Source organism: Alosa alosa, chromosome 21 (assembly GCF_017589495.1).
Source record: "Alosa alosa isolate M-15738 ecotype Scorff River chromosome 21, AALO_Geno_1.1, whole genome shotgun sequence".
Lineage (NCBI taxonomy): Eukaryota > Metazoa > Chordata > Actinopteri > Clupeiformes > Clupeidae > Alosa > Alosa alosa.
In genome coordinates, this window is record NC_063209.1 from 7,109,428 (window position 1) to 7,131,769 (window position 22,342).

A 22,342-nucleotide genomic window follows, 5' to 3' on the forward strand; every position below is an offset into this window, starting at 1 on the left:
GAGATTAGTCCCCAGATGATGATGATGGTTAGGTCATTGGGAAAAGGTTTGCATCACCTGGCCTACCTAACAATGAAGAAGTCTTAGCTCAAAGAAGAACTCTCTAACTAAGCTCTAAAATCTTGATGAAACTGATCTGAAAGTTTAAATCTCTTGGGGTGTCTTTAGTAGCCTATGGTGTTTCTTTCCATTCTTCACACTAAATGTGTACACAAAAACTTCTAATCTTGCTTAAAATGTTGAAAACAATGTTTTATCTTTAACTTTATGCCTTTTTGGAGATCAGGTCATCTTACATTGTTAAATTGTTGACTGGGTGCCCAAACATTTACATGCCATCACTATAGCACCTGTCTAGCAATAGCAAGGTGCTACAAAGAATGTACCCAGACAGTAATATTATAATCCTAGTACATAATATGTTAAAGTGGCTATCAAGAAAATAAATAGCAATGAGTAAAAACTGTCTGTAGAGTCAGATATGAGAACATGAGGTAAACACCTTTTGAAGTCCAGACAGGTATTTCCTCCAAGGGCAGGTAATCAATTCTGTAGTGTCCTCGTCTCTTCTCCTGACTGGCAGAGAGGAGTAGGCCTGAAACGATGAGGGGAGAGAAGAGGCTTTTTTTATAACCTTCATGATTTATTAATAGCATAAATGATCTCTACTCTTCAATGATCTCTGTGTTCGTCATGACTTTTATTGTTGTCAAGGCATCCCATATCACTAAGAGGGTATTGTAATGCTGCAAAACTACTGAGGCTATAATTTTAACATGCTGGCAAAACTTTAACGAATTGTGACGGGAAATAGTTATTTTACATGAAAGGCTATTTAATAAACATGCCGCACGTCAGTGTAGTGAGAATGTGTGACGAGGATTATTATAGGCTAACTCCTGTAGACTAATAGAAAACAAATGCAGGGTAACGTGTCAAAGGTCATGTAAGTCAACACTTGGATATAGGTTACAACTGAACTTTTATGAAGAAGGCTATTAGTTTATTGTTGCTTTGGCTGTCTGCACTATTAACACAGACAGCTGTCAACCACTGCCATAGCCTACTGCATCTAGCAAACTTTCTTTCCACCACGGGACTCACTCTTTGCATCCTGCCAGGCGGTCCTGTCCGAGTCCAGGTCAATCGTTTCAGACATGGCTAGCAGAACACTGGTGTGCAACGCTGCAATAGCCCCGGTGGACAACCCAAGGACGCTGAGAGCGACCGTATATAAACGGGACCAACTATTCCTATTGGGTGTACTGACACTCTTCAAATGGAATGACTTTGAGGCCACCGACGCTGATGAGAAGTTCTCCAACCGTTTGGCTGTACTCACAGCCCACCTAAAATTTCTCGGCTTGGGTTTTAAAAGTCGGTAATTTGCCAACCAACTCTCACTTGCCCGACGGAAAACTGAGTGCAATGACCGACTGTTCGCAGCGCTCGTTATATTGGTAAATTTAATGTCAATGCAGGAATGCTTAGTTCCGTTAACTGGACGCAAACCAAAGCTTACTGGTTTTGGTAATCGTAGAGTAAGTTTTGACACATGAAACGCCATAATGTGGCCACTGACTGACCAGGGTAGTTATGCACTACCGGGTTCAGACAGCGCAAAGGTTGCACTGCTCGCTCCTTGGCACCAGTTTTGGAGTTTTTAAACAAGTACACATTGATCGCGCCTGTCCATTCCATAAATTTTCAAATATGGAGTGTGTGGGAAGTGCAGTTCCGTGTAAACAGATGCGCATGAACAATACGGACCGTACCACTTTTGAAGGGGGAATTTGATAGGGATACAAAAGCCTATAGTGCCCCTATCGGCGGAGCGCACACATTAGCTGCACACAAAACTATTGAAATAAGTAGCTGATAATTGTGTATTTTGTAATGGGCTGGAAACCGCTGAGCATCTGTTTGTCGAATGTGTTTATGTTAAAACCTTGTGGCTTGACCTTCATAAATGGCTCAGTCCTAAATGTTTTATGTTAGATAACTTTGACTTAAAGGACATTATATATGGACTCTTTACTGTGTATGATAAAGATGATCTCTTAGTCAATGTGATTGTTATTCTCTGTAAATTTTTTATACATAAATGTAAATACTCAAAGGTTAAGCCCACTTTTAGTGGGTTTTACAATGATTTCCTTCATTATACAAAAGCCCTTAACCCTTAAAGGAGTACCGTCACACCGGTGTGACAGGAATGTTGAGAAATTAACATTCTAAAGAATATCTGGGTTCATTGAATTCAACATAGAGTTTTAGAACCTTCAATTGTTGCGGAACTTAGAACGTTCAAAAACCTACACCTTTAAGGGTTAAAGGTGCCATGTGCAATATCCGCCAAAAAATCAATTCATACTCCACATTCCATAAAAGATGGGGCAGTACACCTCCAGAAAGTGAGTTGGTCTACCCTAGAGTAACCGAGACGTGTGTATTGCAGTTTGGCTGGCAGTTATGTTGCCCGCATACCACCTCCCATGGCCGAAACTGGTATTATGACACCTGTCGGGCTGTGGCTAGTAATTTAGCATGCTAATTCAGGTTGATATCTCTGCAGCACTATACCTTGTCATTTTTTTAATGACATCATCACCCTTATTTCTTCTCATTCTTTTGATGCGTGTAGCTAATTTTTTGGATATTTTTACCTCAATTCTTACACATGGCACCTTTAAATATGAAGTCTAAGAAAGCACAACTTTTGAACTGTGTTACAGAATAGGATTTAATGACTAAGCCCTAGTTATGTGTTTTTTTCTGTTTTGATTATTATTATTATTATTATTATTATTATTTGTCTTTGCTTCCTCCTTTTAAATTACACCTGATCCTGTACATAGATGGATTCCTCATGGATTGTTTTGACCCATGTTTATTGTACTTGAATTACCAATAAAAAAATTAAAAAAGTATTCCATGTAGCTATGGGTTATCAAGTCTGACAAGACCTTCACTATGTCCACATCTGACATGACCTTCACTCTGTCCACATCTCAACACAATTTTGTAATAGCAGGCTAGAAGTGATACACAAAGATACAACACAAAACAGACTCAAAATATACGAATCACTAATCCAATATATCCCATTTATAGTGGACAAAGTTAGTGGACTGCTATAAGATAGGATCTGCCTCAGTTACTGCCTTTGGACATTTGCATTTTCACACACTTTGTAGCATAGTCATTCTGAAATGACAAACCAAGCCAACGCATTTTGACGACTGTGCACAACAGAGCTTTTTGGACACACCCTGGGTGATGCATTTTGAGCTGCATTCTGTGGTTTTATATACAGTTTCGTTACACGGAAGGTTACAAAAGAGGAACACCCTCCCCAGACAGCCCTGACGCATGCTACACATACACACACCAAAACCTCACTACTCCGACACAGCTCATAAACACCTAGTGAGTGTCCGTGTGCACATGAGAGTGTGTGTGCTTGAGAAAGGTCCCAGGTGTACCAGAGAGTTCAACCCAGAAGGATCCATCAGGAGAAGATCACACTTGGCATTCCAAAGCAGTTCACTGGGAAAGGTATGAGAGATATGTTATTGATTGTATTTAGGTTGTATTGAGTATCAGCATTGGTGGTTAATGTTAACTGTACAGAGACAACTGTAATATAAACCATGAATATGATTATGATATTTCTGACATGCCAATGAATATCATATATCAAATGTTTAGTTAATTTACAGTAAAGTTGTTTAAATATTTAGGAATAGTACACCTTGATAGAACTATCCATAAACGCATGATCTTTCTCTGGAATGAATGTCCTGAAGTGGAATTATGACTAAAATGTGATGTAATATTGACATATCTCTTCTGGAGGTGAATATAGGGATTTCTCTTTCTTTTCAGAAATATGACTGGGTTGCCTTGATAACTTCACTTAATAACAAATAACACTTATCACACAAAATGAATATATCTAGGATGGACATACTAAACAAGTTGATAAAATGAAAATACTTTTGCTACTTTAGCTGAGAACATTGGCGGCAATAATGTATGGTAATGTTACTCATAGCAGTTACAAGGAGTGACAACAGACCCTTTTATCACAAACCCACATACACACTCAGAGACAGTAACTGGCAGGGTGTGGGTCTGTGATGCTGGGGCTAACTGAAAGAGGAAGCATGACTCCATGTGATTGTTTTTTACTTAGAAACAGGAAGGGTTTGTCACCTTTAACTTGACAGCCCTCAGAATAACCCAAACACACACATGGGCTACATGGTGGTGCAGTGTGTTTGTGTGTGTGTGTTTATTTGTTTGTGTTTGAAGTAGAGTATTGTTGCATTTAAGATCAAGTTACAGACAGAAGCTTTCATTTTCACTTACACTTCTTAAAATACTTTAGATAATTGTATATGTTTAAACCAAAGTCTAAATTGTTTATGTACTTCTTTTATGACCTAGTCTACCTATTTTTCCCCCTCTGTTCTCATTTCTTTACTGCTCTTCAGTTCTCTTCTCAGTATGGCGGCATGGGATCTCTCAGTTATTGTAGACGACTTGGGTCCAGACTCACCCCCCATCACTATCAGTGTCACCTCAGATCTCCACATCGGTGGAGTGATATTCAAAATAGTTGAGAAGACCCGTAAGTGTTCAGTTCTATTTCTGTCCCTCTCTTACTTTCATAACCAAGTTCCCCATGAAGAGAACACTGTGTTTCCCATCATTCAACAACTCATACCTCAAACAGTCAAAACAACAATGACAAAAGAAGACCTTTTATTTCTCTCCCCCCTCCCTCCTGTCTCAGAGGTGAAGAAGGACTGGTCAGACTTTGCACTGTGGTGGGAACAGAAGCAGCGCTGGCTCCTGCACACGGCCTGGACGCTGGACAAGTGTGGCATCCATGCGGACGCCAAGCTCATCTTCTCTGCCCAGCACAAGCCCCTCCGGTTGGGCCTGCCCAACGGGGTGACCTTGCGGATGCTTGCCAGCTTCTCGGCGCCCGTGTTCCGTACAGTGATAAATATCTGCAAGGTTTTGAGTGAGTCTGAGCTGATTTGACTGTAGCAGTGGTCTACCTCGTCTCCTAAAATACGAAGGAGGACACACCAGCATCTTATGCTAACCTTGGCTTCCTGTCATTTTCTTTTTTTAAATCCCTTTCTCACAAAGACATCCGTCACCCGGAGGAGCTGTCCCTGTTGCGGCCAGTAGAAGAAAAGAAGAAAAAGAAAGATAAAAATTCTGAAGAGGAGATCTATGACATCACAGATGTTCCCTTGACCTCTGGTAGATGCGGCAGCATTTCATTTGCCTGATTAAGAGTTGCCAACATTTTTATGAACTGTACAATTCTGTTAAGGCTCTCTGTGGTCTTCACATCACAAAATATGGTACTTTATCTATTTAACTTATACTGTGTATACTGTATGATACAAAATATAGTACTATAAAATGAACAAAGTCTCATAACAGCCAATGTAAACATAAACATCTTTTCATATCAGGCTACCTCTTACTCAATGAATTTCTAACAGCTGCTCTTGATCTAACAGCTTCAGTTCAGTGCCTGTACAATGGGATGCCGGCTCATTTCGCCGACTCTCCCAAGACCGAGGCCGTGTACAAGATGCTGTCAGTCAGCCAGCCCTCTCCGGCCCCTGAGACGCTTGCCAAACTGTACCGGCCTGCCAGCATAGTGGACAAAACCCACATCCACACCAGGTACCGCGAGGCCCTGCTGGCCAAACAAACACTTCCTCCTGAGAGTGTGATGACACCACCTGTCACCACATTCACCTCACTGAGTACCCGCGCTTTTGACCTGGGTGTATTTAGGGCACAATTACAAAGCACTCATGCTTGAGAATGTTAGTAGCAGTTGTCAGTTCAGTTGCCATGTGTATTGAATGCAGACTAATGGCTGGAATAAATTATATGATGATGAAATGTCTCTCTTGCCCTTGTGTGCATATAGGTGGCTAGACTCTTCACGTTCTCTCATGCAGCAGGGCATTCAAGAGAATGACAAGCTGACGCTCCGCTTCAAATACTACACCCTGTATGATCTGGAACCCAAGGTGTGTGGCAATGTAATCAACTCACTGAGCTGTCAATCAGTTTTAGCATTTGAAGTCTCAGCCACCTCTCTCTCTCTCTCTCTCTCTCTCTCAGTATGACATTGTGAGGTTGACTCAGATGTATGAGCAGGCACGCTGGGCCATCCTGCTGGAGGACATTGACTGCACGGAGGAGGAGATGATGTTGTTCGGGGCTCTTCAGGTGGGGGCACAAAAAGACAGAGCCGCTTTGGGATGAATCACAATATCATCACCACATTGAGTAACTATAGCTCCGCCAAAAATGACAGACTTAATTGTGGATAATCTTGGATTAGGTCAAATCCTTTTCTCTACAGCCAGACTGGGGATTAAAGAAGAATTAAGTGATTAAATATCATCCATATTTTTGAATAAATAAAATAAAACCATCTCAAGGACCCAATCAGTATTATCACACAGCACCCATATTTTCAAATAACACCAATAACACAAAATACTAGTGTAAAACACATGTAATAATACTGTACCTAATTTTTTAATGTATTCTTAATTAAAACAAAATGAAAAAGAAAGCTAAATCGATAGCAATGTGTATGTCTGAGGTGAACACCTGAGCAGCCTGCATAATACATCATCACTTGACATTACTACATTTTTATCAGAATTGTGCAATTGTTTCCTCACGTCACCATCATTTCATCAGAAAGACGGTGTCATCCAGTATGTGCAGACTCAGAATTACTGAACCGATGCATCAGAATAGCTGCACTACTCCCAGCACTTCCTTCACCTCTGAATCACGCAGGTATCCTCATGCTCTAGCTCTCTGACTCCCCCTGTCCTCTGCCTTGCAGTACCACATCGGGAAAGTGTCCCAGTCGGGTGCGCAGGCGCTGACCTCTGGGCTGGAGGACCTGGACTCTGCCCTGCAGTCCCTGGAGGTGAAGATGGGGGTGGAGAGCACGGCCAATGAGATGTTGGTGAGGGACACGCCCCACTTCCTGCTTTGTGCATGTCAGCACTTCTTGATTGATTCTGTAATATTAAATATTGGTCACTGGATATTGATTATGTTTTGAATGAACGTTTTTTTTCATGTAATGCTTGCTATTATTTATTAATCAGATTATCTGTTTTAAGATATTTGCCTTGGTTTGACGATGTCCAAAACAGCATCTCTGTTCACAATGACAAAAGTCCAATGTCAATAAGACATTGTTAATAAAAATATCTATATGCATTCGTAACATTTGCTTATTTGCTTTAAATTTTAGGAAAATATGACTGCACCGGAATTGAATGAATACCTAAAAATCTTCAGGTGAGTTCAGGTGGAATTCTTAATTATGTTGGGCCACAAATCCCAGAGTTAAGTTTTCAGTGTTCACTTCATTGACAATTTCCTCCTTTTATTTAGGCCTAAACGACTTACACTAAAAGGTTACAAGCAGTATTGGTGTAAGTTTAAAGACACATCAATCTCCTATTTCAAGAGTCAAGAGGAAAGCTATGGGGAGCCCATTCAGCAAATGAATTTAAAAGGTATAAATTCATATACAAAATATATATTAATGTTCTAAAATTCTCGGTTACACTTTACTTGACAGTATCGTCATAAGAGTGACATGACACTGTCATGAACATGTCATAAACAAGTCATAAACTTTATGACATAATGCTTCTGTTATTAAGTGACATTCGGCTTTTGTCATAACAATTTATGGTTAGGATTAGAGGTTAGGATAAGGGTTTGGGTTCATGTGTCATGACAGTGTTATGTCACTCTTGATCATGTCGATACTGTCAAGTAAAGTGTTACCAAGTTCTCTCTAGAGCATGGACATGTTTGAAATTTAAATCCATCCCTGAATCCATTCTCCTGCAGGCAGTGAAGTGGCCCCTGACGTGAATGTTGCTGGGCAGAAGTTCTGCATTAAGCTCCTGGTTCCTGCGCCTGAGGGCATGAATGAAGTGTACCTGCGCTGTGATAACGTGAGCAGCCTTTCCATAACTTAGCCCAAGGGAGAGAGGGGGTGGCTGAGACTTCAAATGCTAAAACTGATTGACAGCTCAGTGAGTTGATTACATTGCCACACACCTTGGGTTCCAGATCATACAGGGTGTAGTATTTGAAGCGGAGCGTCAGCTTGTCATTCTCTTGAGACCATGATAGGCATGATAGGCTCATTTCACATACTTTCAGCCAGTAAAATGGCTGAAAGTATGGGAAAAACCAATACAGCTCACTACAGCACTTTCTAAGAAGGGATTCTAAAAGGGGAACAAAAACATGCCCTGTCATTCCGCTATATTTTCACATCACAGATGCCCTCTTCAAGACCTTGAGATTCCCTTTTCTCTGAGTTTCTGTGTGTAGTGGCTTGATTTCTTATTTCCTTCCCCTTCAGGAGAAGCAGTATGCTCAGTGGATGGCTGCCTGTAAACTGGCCTCTAAAGGCCTGACTATGGCAGACAGCTCGTTTGACAGCGAGGTGAAGAGCATCCAGACGTTCCTGTCCATGCAGCACACCAACCCAGGAGCCCAGGTCACCCAGACTGACGAAAGCATCAACACCCTTAGCCTGGTCTCGCCACGCTACCACAAGAAGTACAAGGCCAAGCAGGTACATAAGTTCTACCTTTTATCTCCCCCAAGACATAGTGCAAAGCAGGGGAGCCAGATCCAAAACAAATACTGGAGAGATTTGACATTGTACAGATTCATATCAAGTAATGGATGAAAGAAAATTCTGGAACAAAAATGCTTTTAGATGAGCTCATCCATTATGTGACAAAGATGATCCATCCATCACTGAAAAGGATCCTTCAGGAGCTTAGCTGTTTGACATTGTTCGTGGAAATGACTGCAAAGACATTCAATAGATTAAGTGTTCAGATATATGCACATTAGAATTCATACTAACAGACTGTTCTCTGTCTTCCTCCAGCTGACACCACGGATCCTAGAGGCATACCAGAATGTGGCCCAGCTGCCCCTGATGGCGGCCATTTTGAAGTTCTTGCAGATCTGGCAGGCTTTATCTGACTTTGGCATTTCATATTTCATGGTCAGGTCAGAACATTGTGCAGTCTGTTTCTTGTAGACAAATATGCATTAGGTTTAATAAGGCCTCTGGAGACAGTGAGGGAATGCCACAGCATTGATTTTGTCTGCTCAGGTTGATTGACTCTGGACAGAATAAAAACAGATCTGAAATTTGGACAATTAGACCAAACCCCTGTACCTTTGCATCACCACAAAAACGTCATTCTACCCTTTCAGGTTTAAAGGCAGTCGGAAGGACGAGGTCATGGGCATTGCCAACAATCGCCTCATCCGTATAGATTTAGGAGTAGGGGATGTGGTGAAGACCTGGCGGTACAACAACATGAGGCAGTGGAATGTCAACTGGGACATCAAACAGGTGCGTTAACAATCATCCAATGGAAACATTTCAGACTATTCCACAAGGCAGTAATTAAAAAGATCTTGTCTATGTTGCGAATGTATGCACATATTTAAAGATGCTGTAAGCAATTTTGGATGACATCACATCTGTTGATTTTGATGCAAACACCAAACAGCGAACTCACCCCTCCCTTCCCCAAACTCCTCTTCACTTCCCCAACCCCCCCCCCCCACCAGAGTTTTGTTATAGTTTGGGGGACAGGTTTGCTCCATGTTGTTTGTTTCACAGTTCATGGAGCCAGGGCGGTGTACAAAGACCTGGTTAGGGGTTTTTATCAGGGTACTGTAGGCCTACTCACAGAATTGACAGCTAGCAGATCGTGAGGAAATATTTGTTGATTGTGACAAAGTGTTGAAGGATGAGGAATCACTTAGAACCTTGAAGTAACAAAATGACCATCAGTTGTCATACATTTCTACACTGTGTGCAAGTTGCTTATGTCAAAGGGGCTATGCTGCAAAATGAGATACGTGGTATATTAAGCCTACATTTGAAATAAAATATGTTTAAATAACCATAATATCAATAATAACAAATGGTCAATATTTATTTGCTGAAATATCAGATGCCATTCATGCCTGGTACTCACTGTCTGCCTTCTCTATGATCAGGTGGCCATTGAGTTTGATGGACATATAAACATCGCATTTGGCTGCGTGAATGCTAACTGCAAGATTGTCCATGAGTACATCGGCGGATACATCTTCATGTCCACTCGTGGTCGTGACCAGAGCGACACCCTGAATGAAGAGCTCTTCCACAAACTCACTGGAGGCCATGAAGCCCTCTAAAGACAGTGGAGAACTGTGGAGTATTTATCACTTCAAACTCTTTTCACATAAACAGCTATAGGCTACACTTGCATTCCATGAACAACTCACACAGGCTGTGTGAGCTGTATGCCACTGTGGTTTGTTATGAAAACAAATCATCTTTATTGCTCATATCACTAACAACTTAAAAATAAATAATGTATTATATACTTAGGTTTGAAACAAAATTTCCACTTGATATATTCCTTCCTACTTTTTGTAATATAACAACATAACAACACAATACCCTATCATGAAATATGAACCAACACATGAGCACCAGAAAGGAACAGTAGGCTACTTGAACTTAACTCTGGTAACGGAATGCTGCAGGGACTGTGCCTCACAACACATTTCATCATTTAGGAATCAGTATTCTTATATGCAGATGGAAATGGTCACACCCAGATTTTCATATATTTCAGGAACTCAAAAAAGGAAGTATAACAGGTGCCTAAAATGGACATCAAACACAATATCTTATCTTGAATTTCACCCAATTCACACTGCACATCATTTTCATAGGCTGACAATTTACCTTTTCAAATAAACAGCATGTCCATGAAAAGCAGGACACATTGTTGCTTTTAAAAAAACCTTTGTTACACTTAGAACAACACAGTTGACTAAGGACAGAACACAAACGACAAACTCAATTGTTTGAGTGACAAGTCAGGAAACCACTGACTTGGTCTGCAGAGGCACTCATAAGTACTTGGTGGTGGTTTATAAGCGCACGCGTGTTCCTATCTATAACACACATGCTTATACTTTCGGTTAACCAAAATAACGGTTAGCATCTGCCTCCGGTTTGATAACACTTGCCTAATACAGATTTGGGTCATTCATTGTTGTTATGTTACTCAAGTTATGTAAGTATCTGTGTAAGGCCAGAAGGCCATGGTATCTGGAGTTGTGCTGAAAGGTAAAACCTGCCTTTTCAACAGGGGATGTTGATCAGATAGGTGTTTGTGGTTTTGTCACTTTTAAAAATGCAGCAGTTGTCTTGGTAACGGTGGGACGAGTCTAACCACTGTGTGAAAAGCCGCTGAAGCAGTCATATGGCTCCATTTATGTCAAGGACCAGCTACTCCAGCTGCAGTTCACACTCTGAAGAGACAAATGTGAAGACAAATAAATAAAGGGGTTATTCATGAGGCTATACAATCATATTAAATAACATTTTATCCCAAGAGGCCTCAGAAGATAAATACTCTATAGCAGCTGACTTACGAGAGGGCTTGAGCTGCACAGCTCTACGGAAGTAACAGGGAGCAAGTTTTCCCTCCGAGTCACCAGGTGTCAGTAAGACTCCATTCTCTGACCAGAAAAACGGGATGCCGTCTTTGAAACACAAAGGGGCAATATGATCTTTTTCTGCCAAAACAAATCTTTTTACTTAAAGATGTGGATACAATCAACTAGGGGTGTAACGGTTCATGTATTCGTATTGAACCGAAACGGTACGGGCGTCACGGTTCGGTGCATGAATTTACACGGAGAATACATGGTATAAAAATACATAAAACTCGTGTGCGGATAAATTAATGTCATGCGCAATTACTGTTAAGTAGCGAGAGTTACGGGAGTTCTTTAGCGACACCTAACGCTAATCTGTAGCCTCGCCTTAGCTCTGAAGCTCTGATTGGCGCCTATGTTTTTTTTGTCAGGTCGTCGGTCGAGTCCGTCAGTCATTAGCAGCACTAAGGTTAGACCCACAAGAGTTAGAGGATTCACTGGTCTCTTTAAAGGAGAATTCCCGTGTGATATTGACCTAAAGTGTGTTTAAACATGATACCGAGTGTGAACGTATGTCTCATAGCCCATCTCGGCTTGTCCCCTGCACTCCAAAATCTGGCGCTAGTTAGCCGATGCTACCAACAGCTTTTTCAATGGTGGTGCTTCAGCATCGGGCTAGCCATGCAAATAAATCACTGTTTTACACCATTTACGAGGGCTCAATGTATCTCCACACTTCATTGGTAGACTTCCGAGGGCCCTGACATTTAAAACGAGACATTGAGAACTTTGAAAAAGCACTGGTAGTTTACTTACAAGAGGATTTATACAGACAGTATCTTCACGAAGTTTAGCGTTTGCAGCCATCTTGAATTTAGTCACGATAAGTCGAGCAACGAGTAAGAATGAACAGGTATAATAAGGGATCAGATTCCAAAAATAATTCTGTGGAAATGCATAGATTCCAGTTGCTGCTACTAGAAGACTTTTTCAAAGTTCTCAATGTCTCATTTTAAATGTCAGGGCCCTCGGAAGTCTACCAATGAAGTGTGGAGATACATTGAGCCTCGTAAATGGTGTAAAACAGTGATTTATTTGCATGGCTAGCCCGATGCCGAAACACCACCATTGAAAAAGCTGTTGGTGGCATCGGCTAACTAGCGCCAGATTTTGGAGTGCAGGGGACAAGCCGAGATGGGCTATGAGACATACGTTCACACTCGGTATCATGTTTCAACACACTTTAGGTCAATATCACACCGGAATTCTCCTTTAAGATAGCAAGTTTGACAACTTCAGTTACAGTATTGTTAGTACAGGCGAAAGAGTGGTGGATAAGATGAAACTGTGTGTCGGCGTTGTTCAGCAGTTGTTGGGTATGTGAGTGGAAAAAATGCTACACATATTCGAAGCCATCACCCAGATGATGTAGGCTACCAATCATTGAAACAAGGGGAAAAAACTTCCCCTGCGCTTCAGCAGCCTTTGGATACACATACAAATAGGGCCAAAACCTATGGCTTAAATTAAATGATTTCGTAATGACAGAAAGCAATGGGTAGTTGACGTGACATGGCTTTTTCACCGTCACAGAAGATAAAAAATCATTTATTTCACATTTTTATCATTTAAAATACTGTAAATGATTAAACATTTTCTTTTTTTACATGCATTTTTTGTTTTAATACCCAAGTTATTATTTTTTTTAGAACTTTGAGCCAAACCTCAAAATCGTCCTATGGTGTGACGGTAGACAACATAATTTCATAAATATCAACTTTTATAAATAAAGAAACTAATGTTTAAAAATGTTAATGAACACTCCTGGCATAATTGTGCAAGTGTCTATTTTACTAAGTGCCAATCACTTTTCCCATACATACATTTCTAAAATTGTAGGAATTTCATAAAGTTTGTCACAGAAAAAAATGTCCTTTGGTGTTATGCAATAACTTAATATTAAGTTGGGCAATATTATGGACAACTACATTTAGTTGAAAGACCCCATTCAAGGTCATGTGACTGAAGACTCCTATGAAGCCCATGAGCAGTGCACATTGTAAGTATGTCTCTCAGAATTGTTCAAATATTTAACTATGTTTTCAGACCACTGAAGTTGTTAAGTTTTGTCCTTTGGTGTGACACCCCTACATTTAGTTTTTTAATCTAAATTTGTATTTTTAACAGCAGGACTATGTAATATTATGCAAATGCATGATGCCAATTGCTAATGACAATTCAGCTAGTATTAGCATGGTTATTAACTGCCACAAAAGCTTAAAATGTCCTTTGGTGCGACAGAAAATGTGATTTGGTGTGACACTTTGGTCTGTCACACCATATGACAAATATGTCACACGATAGGACAATACATCCTTAAGAAGCTATTAAAACAAATGATTTAACATGATTTAACGTTTGTTAACATACTTTTCATTCTTTTTTGACCAGTTTTGATGATTTTGAATTCAATAATGACTTAAATTAAAAAAATGTTGCTGTTTTTTGGAGACTACATAAAATGTTCTGAAGTGTTACTAAAACAACTATAATATAAAGTACATAAATATAAAACTCTTTTTTTATAACAGAAAGAACTGAGAGAGAGATAAGTGCAAAAGAGAGTTCATAATTGAGTATCCATTACATTCATTTCTCTGTTGATCCATTCATCTATATTCTATCATTATTTCTAACAGATATCATGAACAGGAAAGCTCTCTGGGAATTGGATACATTCAACATTAAAGGTTGTATCAGCGATGTCAGGCCCAAAAAAGGCCCAAACATGTAACATCCATTAAACCAATGAGAATGGTATGCATCATTTCCTTTAACAGCAAGCAGCGCAACTTCAAACAGCGCATCGGTATTTTGATAGTCAGCGGTGCATTTGAAGGTAGCTGCTTGCACGCGAGACCATATGGAACAGGGATTCCACTAAACCTTGCTTTACTAAAACCTTATTTGTGACTAGCAGAGTATAGCCTATATGCATCTACTCGCCTATTATTTGAACTATAGGCAAAGTAAAACTTCACCATAGTCTCGTAGTCAATGACAAAACAGTTCAACACAGTTAAGTACTTTCACTATGGACTGACAAGGGGTTACCATCGAAAACATAGCCTGAAAAAAGCAACACTTAACCCAATAATGTTTGAATGACTGAATAGAAAATCCTAAGGATATTTATCCTGCAGAGGAGTTGCTGCTTGCTGATCTTGTGACAGTATGTCTTCAGCTGTGCTTTATATCCGTTTTTCGCTATAGACCAGGTTTTTCTTGGTCAGTGGTGTAATGATTTTTAGATAGTGTAAGATAGCGATTTTTGGATCATGCGCCAGACCACACCTTATGTCGTTAATTGCCACACCCCTGGTGCAAAGTTTAATAAAAGTGGAGCGCATGGCGAAAAATTCCTTTCTTTATTGAGTGTAAGATAAGAATAAGCCTTGCTTCGCGCGTTGCGCCACCTTAGAATATGTAGTAGTAGCGCAGGATGCACCATTTATCTTCCCTTTAGCCCTTTATCTTCACTGTTACTGTTTAACTACTTAATTTTGCTGTTTGACAATGTCACAGTATTGTTTTGAAATTACATTTTACTGAATTTCTCAAAGATATTATGCATCAATGTTTCCTTATTGATAGATCTATAAGAATCAAACTTTTGGTGTGCTACATGTTTTGAACAGTTTATACTGTTGAAAAATAAACAAATGTCCTCCTTTATCAATGTTACAATAAACACTTCATATATTCTGACTCTCTTTATGCAATGACTATCTTTGTCCTTTGGTGTGACGTTTTGTCCTATGGTGTGACAAACATAAAACAACAGAAAAATAATCTTAATTTCAAAATATCTTTTACAAAAAGTCAGGTTTGGCATTAGGGGAGTTACAATAATATCTCCTCTTAGATAGCTACAGTTTTTTGCAGTTTTGTAGGGTTGGCGAAAAAGTTTTATTGACATTCATAGGAAAAAGTTAATCAAGTTCATCTATTCATGGTGAAAATTATTCTAATTAGTATTTTGATGTAAAATAAATATCACTTTAAGAAATGAATGTTTTAATAATGTGAACAATTCTGTCTGAGGTATTTTTTATGTTATTTAATATAATTTCTTGATACTTTTTTAAATGTCACACCATAGGACACATTTACAATGCAGTTGAGTGAAAATAATATGTTAAGTCATTGACAAAATGAGTGACCAGTACTATTTTCTGAAACTGCAGTTGTCATACTCCATAAATATATGTATTTTTTCTAAAAAAGTGATGTTTTCCAAAAAAAGTACTTTTTCTTGGCCATTTGTGTAAATCGCGTGATAATTACCTCTATGTTGGGGTAACTTGTAACTTCTTACATGAGGAGCTGGTAGTGTTAAGTGCATAGACAGTAAAATAAAGTGACAACGCTAACCAGGCTAATAAACAAACCATGCTACGGTGAGTTAATGTCAAAGGGCAAAGTCACGTGACTTCTAGTTGTAGTCTGTTTATAAAATGAAAGGAGCAATTTAGTTTTTTTTTTTAAAGGCAAAATAGTGTGATATTTTCACAGTTAGTAGGCTAGATTATTCCTTTACACACAATAAAAAAAATTTTGAGGCAAATTGTAGACCCTTCCATATACAGCTAAACACAGATGTTGAAGGTCTTGCTTAAGTGGATTTTTAAAAATAATTTTTCTATGTAATTTGCACTTTCAGAAATAAGAGATGCTGTAGGCCTATTTTCAGTTTTATAGCTGATTGTCTTATTTTGTTTACAAGTTACAGATGGAGTCTGGGTACTTATTGTACTGTTTAGCCTACATCTTACACACTTCAGGCTGTTGCAGATAGCTCAGGGAAGAGACTGTATGACACTAGGTGGTACAGCCTGAGACATGTACCAAAAAAAAATGCTTTCTGCATTTTTGTTTTGCTTTTCCCTCCATTGTACCAAACTCGTACCGAACCGTGATGTCCGAACCGAGGTATGAACCGAACCGTGACTTCTGTGTACCGTTACACCCCTACAATCAACCATTGTTCTTACCTGATATGGCTTTAGGGACATCAATGTAAATGGCCAATTCACAGTTTTTCCTCATACCTGTAAAATAAACATTCATTTGTCAGTTTCTTCTTCAGTAAGTTCTCACCTCACTAAATAATTTCCCGTTTCCATCAGGAATAAAATACAACAAAGTCCATAAAACACAGCTCTCTGAATGAATCCTTGCAAGAGTGAATGAAAGAGCGCAAGAGTGAATGAATATCTCCATCCCACCGCTAATAACTCCCTGTTCTCCTGGCAGTCCAGGTGCCAGATGTATGTGTGTTCTGCCCATCCTGCTCAGGCCCTGGTTGCGGATGGAGGGCCAGTGTTTCAGGTAGGAGCCATGGATTCCCTCCTGTGGGAAGTCCTGAGCTTCAGGGTGCACTGCTCTCAGCTCCAGATCTGCCACCTTTCAACAAAAATGTGAATCAAGAACAGCTCTCCAACCTTGGAAATGTTTATGTTTTGTTCTTTACTCCTTTAACAGTTTCATGTTCCTAACATTAGAAGGGCAATCTGAGAGCGCACACCTCCACTAGGGCCAATATGCTCCATTTCGGAATATTAAAAAGGGGGGGGGGGTATATCTACTCCAAAATGTGATGGGTAGGCCTACTTGCTTGGCCCAAACACCCCTCCACCAAGTTTCATGAAAATCTGCTGTCAGACACACCAATAGATCTGAAAGACATAATTTAACATAACTAGTTTACACTTAGGCCTACTTGTACTGAGTGGCCCTGATTGGCTCTTATCTGCAGACGCCCGTTCTCTGGGTGCCTGCGCAGTTTGAACCTCTGCTTGTCATTGTTGGCCACCACCCTCTCCACATCTTCCAGCGAGAATGACTGAAACTGGGGATGTGAGATGAGATCATCCACAAACACAAAGCCATCTGCAAAAGGGGATTTAAAACATTTTACTATACAGTATAAGTCAGCACAGACCATCAGGAAGGTCCAACCGTCAAGACATGCCATGTTGATTTAGACACCCACGGGTAGTCTTTAGGCTACTGAGGTTTCTTACCCGAGTTCATGTGCAGCCCCATTTTACTTGCTCCGTGCCGCAGCGCATATGTCATTGATTTCGATAAACGCGCATCTGGCGTGTCCTATGGAAGAGACAAATACAAACTGAACCAAAGCACATTGTCACTGGCCTATCCTGATTTAGTTAGGGGTGCTAGGCTATATATATACACCACAGCATGGGGCATCGCCATATCCTCACCTCCCTGCCTCGGTTCCCACTTCGCCTCCCTCTTCCACCTTTTCCACTACTCTGCATTTCCATAATTTAGAGGCCAAGAAAAACAAAAGTTAAGTCCTTACAAATTGATGTGAATTAACCTGGATGCACTCCGGATTTTGGTTTTGTGGATCATATGGCCTTACGGTGCGTATAATAGCAACTACGGGAATAAGACAGCGTAAACTTTAGAACGTAAACACGTGAAAACTAAGGAACAATTTTGGAGTCGATTTAGACTTTTGCCTCACTGTTCCACGAACGTCTTTAGTTCACGATCTATCTCTCATGATGACTACAACACGGAACAAACCAGTCATCGGTCTCTGACGGAACATAAACATAGACGTACCTGCTCTTTACTATCAAACCAGTAGATGGCAGTATATGTCACGTTATTGTGATGCTACATTGCTACACCCAACGAAGAAGAAGGTTTTCAGCGTAAAATGTCGTTTTAACAGGTGAGAAACACAGTTATTATGCCAGCAGGTATCGATTGGTTTTGGAATTCAATTTGTTACCACATGAGAAAAATCCGTGGTAGTCTATCTTTGAACCGTCTGAGTAAACCTACATCTTAGAGGCTCTGCGAGGTCTGCTAGCCTACAAAACGTCTGGCCAGTAAACAAAGCAGCTTTTCTAGCTAGCAACCGTATGCTATAGACTCGTAGTAACGTAGTTATTGCTGACGTTAACCCTTGTGTTGTGATTGGAATGTATCGCCCTTGTCTAAATAATTACTTCCCTTTATACATTATCAATTCATTCGCCACTATCTGTATTTTTTTGTTTTCCAGAGGACTGTAACGGTGAAAGGCAGAAATTGCTTGTACTGACTAACATACACAGTTAAATGTGTCGGGGTATTTTTTATACTTTTCCTGAAACAGCTTCCATTCAATTTTTTTTTCTATGAAAGAAGACCATACATACACATTTCCTTGGAAATCTCAACTGTTGCTTGAGGCGGACGTCAATTCAAGAGTATAAGACTGCCCTCACAGAAAAACAGAGAAATTCTCTTTGGTCTATGTAGGAGTACTACTCTTTCGGCTGGTAAGTTCCAAGGTTCATACCCCCCGTCCATTTTTGATTATTCCGGTTTCTCTCTCCGATAGGTAACATGGATGTTTGTTGAAACAAATTCCGTTTTGTCTGAAACACAACTCTCAAGCTTATCAGCTGGCACTCTCACCTCAACACACACTCACTGTTTTTCTTATGGCCTCCCTTTCTTTCTCTCCCTCTCTCCTCAGGTGCTGATGGAGTTCCCAGAGCACAGTCAGCAGCTCCTGGCGAGCCTGCGCTCCCAGCAGCGGCAAGGCTTCCTCTGTGACTGTCTAGTGCAGGTTGGTCCTTTGCGCTTCCAAGCCCACCGTGCCGTACTGGCCTCCTGCTCCCCGTTCTTCCACATGTTTTACTCTGAACACCCACTGGGCACCAGTGGCAGCTCCTCAGGGGCCCGAAGGGAAACAGTCGTCACCATCAACGGTCAGATCGTCACCCCGGCGGCCTTTGGGCTGCTACTGGATTTCATGTATGAGGGGGTGCTGAAGCTTGCCGCCCACCCACCCCCGGAGGACGTACTGGCGGCGGCCAGCTTTCTGCACATGAACGACGTGGTGCAGGTGTGCAAGAAGAGACTACAGGGCCGTGGCCTGGCTGAAGCGGACAGCACCAGGGCTGAGGAGGTGGACGCGAAAGCTGCGTTTAAAGGACCTACAAGCGTAGTCACTGTCAGCTCTAGAGGTACTGTCGCCAGTGTGGGGACTAGTGGAAGTAGGGCACAGGATGGTTCGCCTGGAGGGTCTTCCAAGGTGGTAGCAGTAACAATGTCTGGACAAACGTCGGTGAGGTCACCTTACCACCAGTTTTCCTCTTTAAAGGCGGACACTCGGACGGTTAATGTTCACAACATTCAGGACGACAGCAGCAGTGGGACGGGCAGTCCAGATTTAGCGGACACCACCCAGCCAGGCATGGACTCTTTCCCTGCAGTAGGGGAATTTGGTGCAGTCTCAGGCAGAAGAAAAGTACCAGTACGGACAGGAAATCAGGAGTCTGCTCTCTCTAGTCCCTGCAGCACCACTGAAATATACTGCGGAACCAACAGTACCCTATCCTCCTCGTCTCTACAGCAACCTCATCAACCCCTCAACAGCACAGAGAACCAGCCCGTCGGGTCAGCAGTGGTCACCGTGGCTCATGCCGGAGATGGCGGCAGACTCAGCCCTGTGCAAGACGGACACTCGGAGAGCAGCTCTGGTTCAGCACGTCGCTCGAGCCAGGGAGCTCCAGCCCTCGCTACACCTCCCCTGAAGAGTCCAGGCCTGGGCAGCGGCAACGGCACGTCCCCTCCTCACCGCCCAGAGGATCGGGCGGAACCGGAGCCGAGGCAGGATTTCGTGAGGGTGAGGGTGGGCAGCGCAAGCGCCCGGCCTCCGTCTCCGGAGAGGCGACGGGAATCGGATGAGGATGGGGTGAAGGTGAAGGTGGAGGCCATCGTGATTTCAGACGAAGAGTTGGAGGAAGCGGAAGGGGCGCGCGAGCGGAGTGGCACTGGAGCTCCGGAACTGTCCAGGGAGGCCATGCATTTTGACGACAGCAATCCTGACATGGAAGAATTGGCCGGGACTCACTTCATGGTCTCCAACCCTCTGGCGCACATCTCTGAGCACCAGGAGCCTCTCTCCTTCCCCATGTCGCCACAGGGTCATAGTGCTTCCTCCTCAGACCCTGCGAGTTTTCCCGGCTCTCTCTTCCCGCATGGGTCCCATCACTCTGAGCACCAGGGTGTCTACTTCGAGGAATTCCAAGACTCCCTCGGGAATTATGTGGAGGACGTGCCGACGTGCAGTACGTGCGGAAAGACCTTCTCCTGTGCTTACACGCTCCGGAGGCACGCCATCGTCCACACGCGAGAGCGGCCCTTTGAGTGTCGCTACTGCTATCGTAGTTATACGCAGTCAGGCGATTTGTATCGGCATATTAGAAAGGCGCATGATCATGACTTGCCAGCAAAACGCCAGCGGGGGGAGAACGACCCCGGGGGAGATGATCTGACCCAGCCTCCACCGCAGACGTAACGTCTACCAAATCACTGCACAGCTGTCCACAAGACATAGACACAATGGATCCCTTAATGTTCATGTGTGTCTGTTTTATCTTCAGATGAAATGTAGTTCAAACTCTTTATTATGGTGTCACAAAGCAGCCTTGCTCACATCAACAGTAGGTGTGTTTTTAGTGTATTTGACTTGCACCCCATTAAACAATGACCTGAAAGCGGAGAATCAAGGAAGAGAAGGTCAACTTAAAACAGAAGTATGGGGAACTAGAGATGTGAAACAAAAAAGTAGGATGTGTTTGGAGAATTTTAGGATTTGAATTTGAATGGCTGCTTACATTCATGGTGTGTTTTAACGGGACGGTTTAAGAGGTAATTTTGGACTCGCAACTTATTTGTTTGCTGTGTGTGTGTCCACCACCAAATACACTGGCCTAAAATATCTTGCTTACCACAAGGAGTAATTGGCCCAATCCCAAAGTCTGGACTCACAGGGCTGTCCCAATGTTGCATTTCAAATGGCATGAGGGTTTGAATACACACTTACCAAGCCCTCTCCGTGAGGCTGCATCAGTGCAGACTTCACCGAAGGAAATTACCCCCAGTTTAAAGCGTTGTGACATTTACACGGAGAGATAGACGTCTAAAGTTTGCCTCCAAAAAAGAACCAAAATGGCCATCTTTGCCCATATAAGGAGATACGGGTGTTAATTGAAGCTAACTACCTATGGCAAGTTGCATTGCAAGTTAGCTCTGGGGTAGCAAAAATCTACGTTTGCCATCTTAACGTACCGAAGATCACAGTACCCACTCGAAGGCAGAGGACAAAAGTGTGCATTTCAGACTTCTTTGTCCCCGCAAGAGTTTAACAGGTGCGATAATTCAAAATCCCCATGTTATTTTCCCATAGGAAAAATCACAAGATACTGTATCTCAAAGATGGCAGCTTTTTTGTAGGCTAACTTCAGAGGTCTATCGGGAAATCCGTAAATTACAAAGGTAAACAACAGCAGGACATGTGCATGTTGCAAGTGTCATCAAAAATTTGGTATTAAACATCGCCAAGGTAACATGTGATCTTGTGAAATACTGTCCCAATCCCATTTCTACCTATCTGAGCCCATGTGGCCTCACACACTCAACCACTTAGCACCTGAGATCAATTAAGTCTGAGTCTTTAGTCCTCAGGGCTCACTTTGGGATTCAGCCATTATGTTCAAAGGGGAATTCTGAATACTGCAGAGTAATGTGTGTATACTTGTAATAATGCCAATAGTAATTTGTCATCACCGTTTCTCTTTTAAAACATTTCTAGTGAACTTGTGAAAACCGGTAAAATTGTTCTTTGCCATTGTAAATAAAACCAGTGAGTGACTTACTGAATTGT

At 41.6% G+C, this 22,342-nt stretch overlaps 4 protein-coding genes across 9 annotated transcripts in view; 2 read left to right on the forward strand and 2 right to left on the reverse strand.

The window, feature by feature from the left end:
• Positions 1–1,725, reverse strand: part of macrod1 (mono-ADP ribosylhydrolase 1) — a 59,355-nt gene extending 57,630 nt beyond the window's left edge. For both annotated transcript variants that reach the window (XM_048231104.1, XM_048231103.1), the window contains exons 1-2: positions 1,105–1,725; positions 503–595 (exon numbers count right to left, since the gene is read on the reverse strand). In XM_048231104.1, the coding sequence (XP_048087061.1) occupies positions 503–595; positions 1,105–1,567 (556 nt within the window). In that variant the 5' untranslated portion in view covers positions 1,568–1,725. The remainder of the gene's footprint in view (positions 1–502; positions 596–1,104) is intronic.
• Positions 1,726–3,370: 1,645 nt separating this feature from the next.
• On the forward strand, positions 3,371–10,508 carry fermt3b (FERM domain containing kindlin 3b). The gene is made up of 15 exons (XM_048231187.1): positions 3,371–3,558; positions 4,500–4,636; positions 4,802–5,035; positions 5,167–5,283; positions 5,550–5,718; positions 5,972–6,074; positions 6,169–6,276; positions 6,911–7,036; positions 7,331–7,377; positions 7,474–7,598; positions 7,942–8,048; positions 8,465–8,680; positions 9,005–9,129; positions 9,340–9,481; positions 10,138–10,508. The coding sequence occupies exons 2-15, from the start codon at positions 4,513–4,515 to the stop codon at positions 10,315–10,317; spliced, it is 1,923 nt and encodes a 640-aa protein (XP_048087144.1). The 5' UTR covers positions 3,371–3,558; positions 4,500–4,512; the 3' UTR covers positions 10,318–10,508.
• Positions 10,056–18,363, reverse strand: trpt1 (tRNA phosphotransferase 1). 2 transcript variants are annotated; one of them, XM_048231193.1, is made up of 7 exons: positions 18,238–18,363; positions 17,664–17,748; positions 17,360–17,529; positions 16,866–17,043; positions 16,632–16,688; positions 11,572–11,682; positions 10,056–11,448 (listed from the first exon to the last, which is right to left on the reverse strand). In XM_048231193.1, exons 2-7 carry the CDS (start codon positions 17,716–17,718, stop codon positions 11,426–11,428), a joined length of 594 nt encoding a protein of 197 aa, XP_048087150.1. In that variant the 5' UTR covers positions 17,719–17,748; positions 18,238–18,363; the 3' UTR covers positions 10,056–11,425. The 2 variants fall into 2 exon arrangements, with proteins under 2 accessions (XP_048087150.1, XP_048087149.1); XM_048231192.1 differs by lacking the exon at positions 18,238–18,363 and adding an exon at positions 17,868–18,218.
• zbtb3 (zinc finger and BTB domain containing 3) lies at positions 18,264–22,299 on the forward strand. 4 transcript variants are annotated; one of them, XM_048231190.1, is made up of 3 exons: positions 18,264–18,349; positions 18,811–18,944; positions 19,145–22,299. In XM_048231190.1, exon 3 carries the CDS (start codon positions 19,151–19,153, stop codon positions 20,972–20,974), a length of 1,824 nt encoding a protein of 607 aa, XP_048087147.1. In that variant the 5' UTR covers positions 18,264–18,349; positions 18,811–18,944; positions 19,145–19,150; the 3' UTR covers positions 20,975–22,299. The 4 variants fall into 4 exon arrangements, with proteins under 4 accessions (XP_048087147.1, XP_048087145.1, XP_048087146.1 ...); XM_048231188.1 differs by having other exon boundaries at positions 18,279–18,349; positions 18,808–18,944; XM_048231189.1 differs by having other exon boundaries at positions 18,299–18,349; positions 18,686–18,944.
• The last annotated feature ends 43 nt before the right edge of the window (positions 22,300–22,342 follow it).

Bases quoted from the DNA above. Each gene is read 5' to 3' on its own strand.
- fermt3b (XM_048231187.1), top strand. From the start codon at position 4,513: ATGGCGGCATGGGATCTCTCAGTTATTGTAGACGACTTGGGTCCAGAC. The intron at 6,075-6,168 runs GTGTGTGGCAAT...TCTCTCTCTCAG, and splicing joins TGTATGATCTGGAACCCAAG to TATGACATTGTGAGGTTGAC. The intron at 7,037-7,330 runs GTGAGGGACACG...TTTAAATTTTAG, and splicing joins GCACGGCCAATGAGATGTTG to GAAAATATGACTGCACCGGA.
- trpt1 (XM_048231192.1), bottom strand. From the start codon at position 17,930: ATGGAAATGCAGAGTAGTGGAAAAGGTGGAAGAGGGAGGCGAAGTGGG. The intron at 16,689-16,865 runs GTGGGATGGAGA...TTTATTTTACAG, and splicing joins AGAACAGGGAGTTATTAGCG to GTATGAGGAAAAACTGTGAA. The intron at 11,449-11,571 runs GTAAGTCAGCTG...TTGTCTCTTCAG, and splicing joins TGTGCAGCTCAAGCCCTCTC to AGTGTGAACTGCAGCTGGAG.
- zbtb3 (XM_048231190.1), top strand. From the start codon at position 19,151: ATGGAGTTCCCAGAGCACAGTCAGCAGCTCCTGGCGAGCCTGCGCTCC.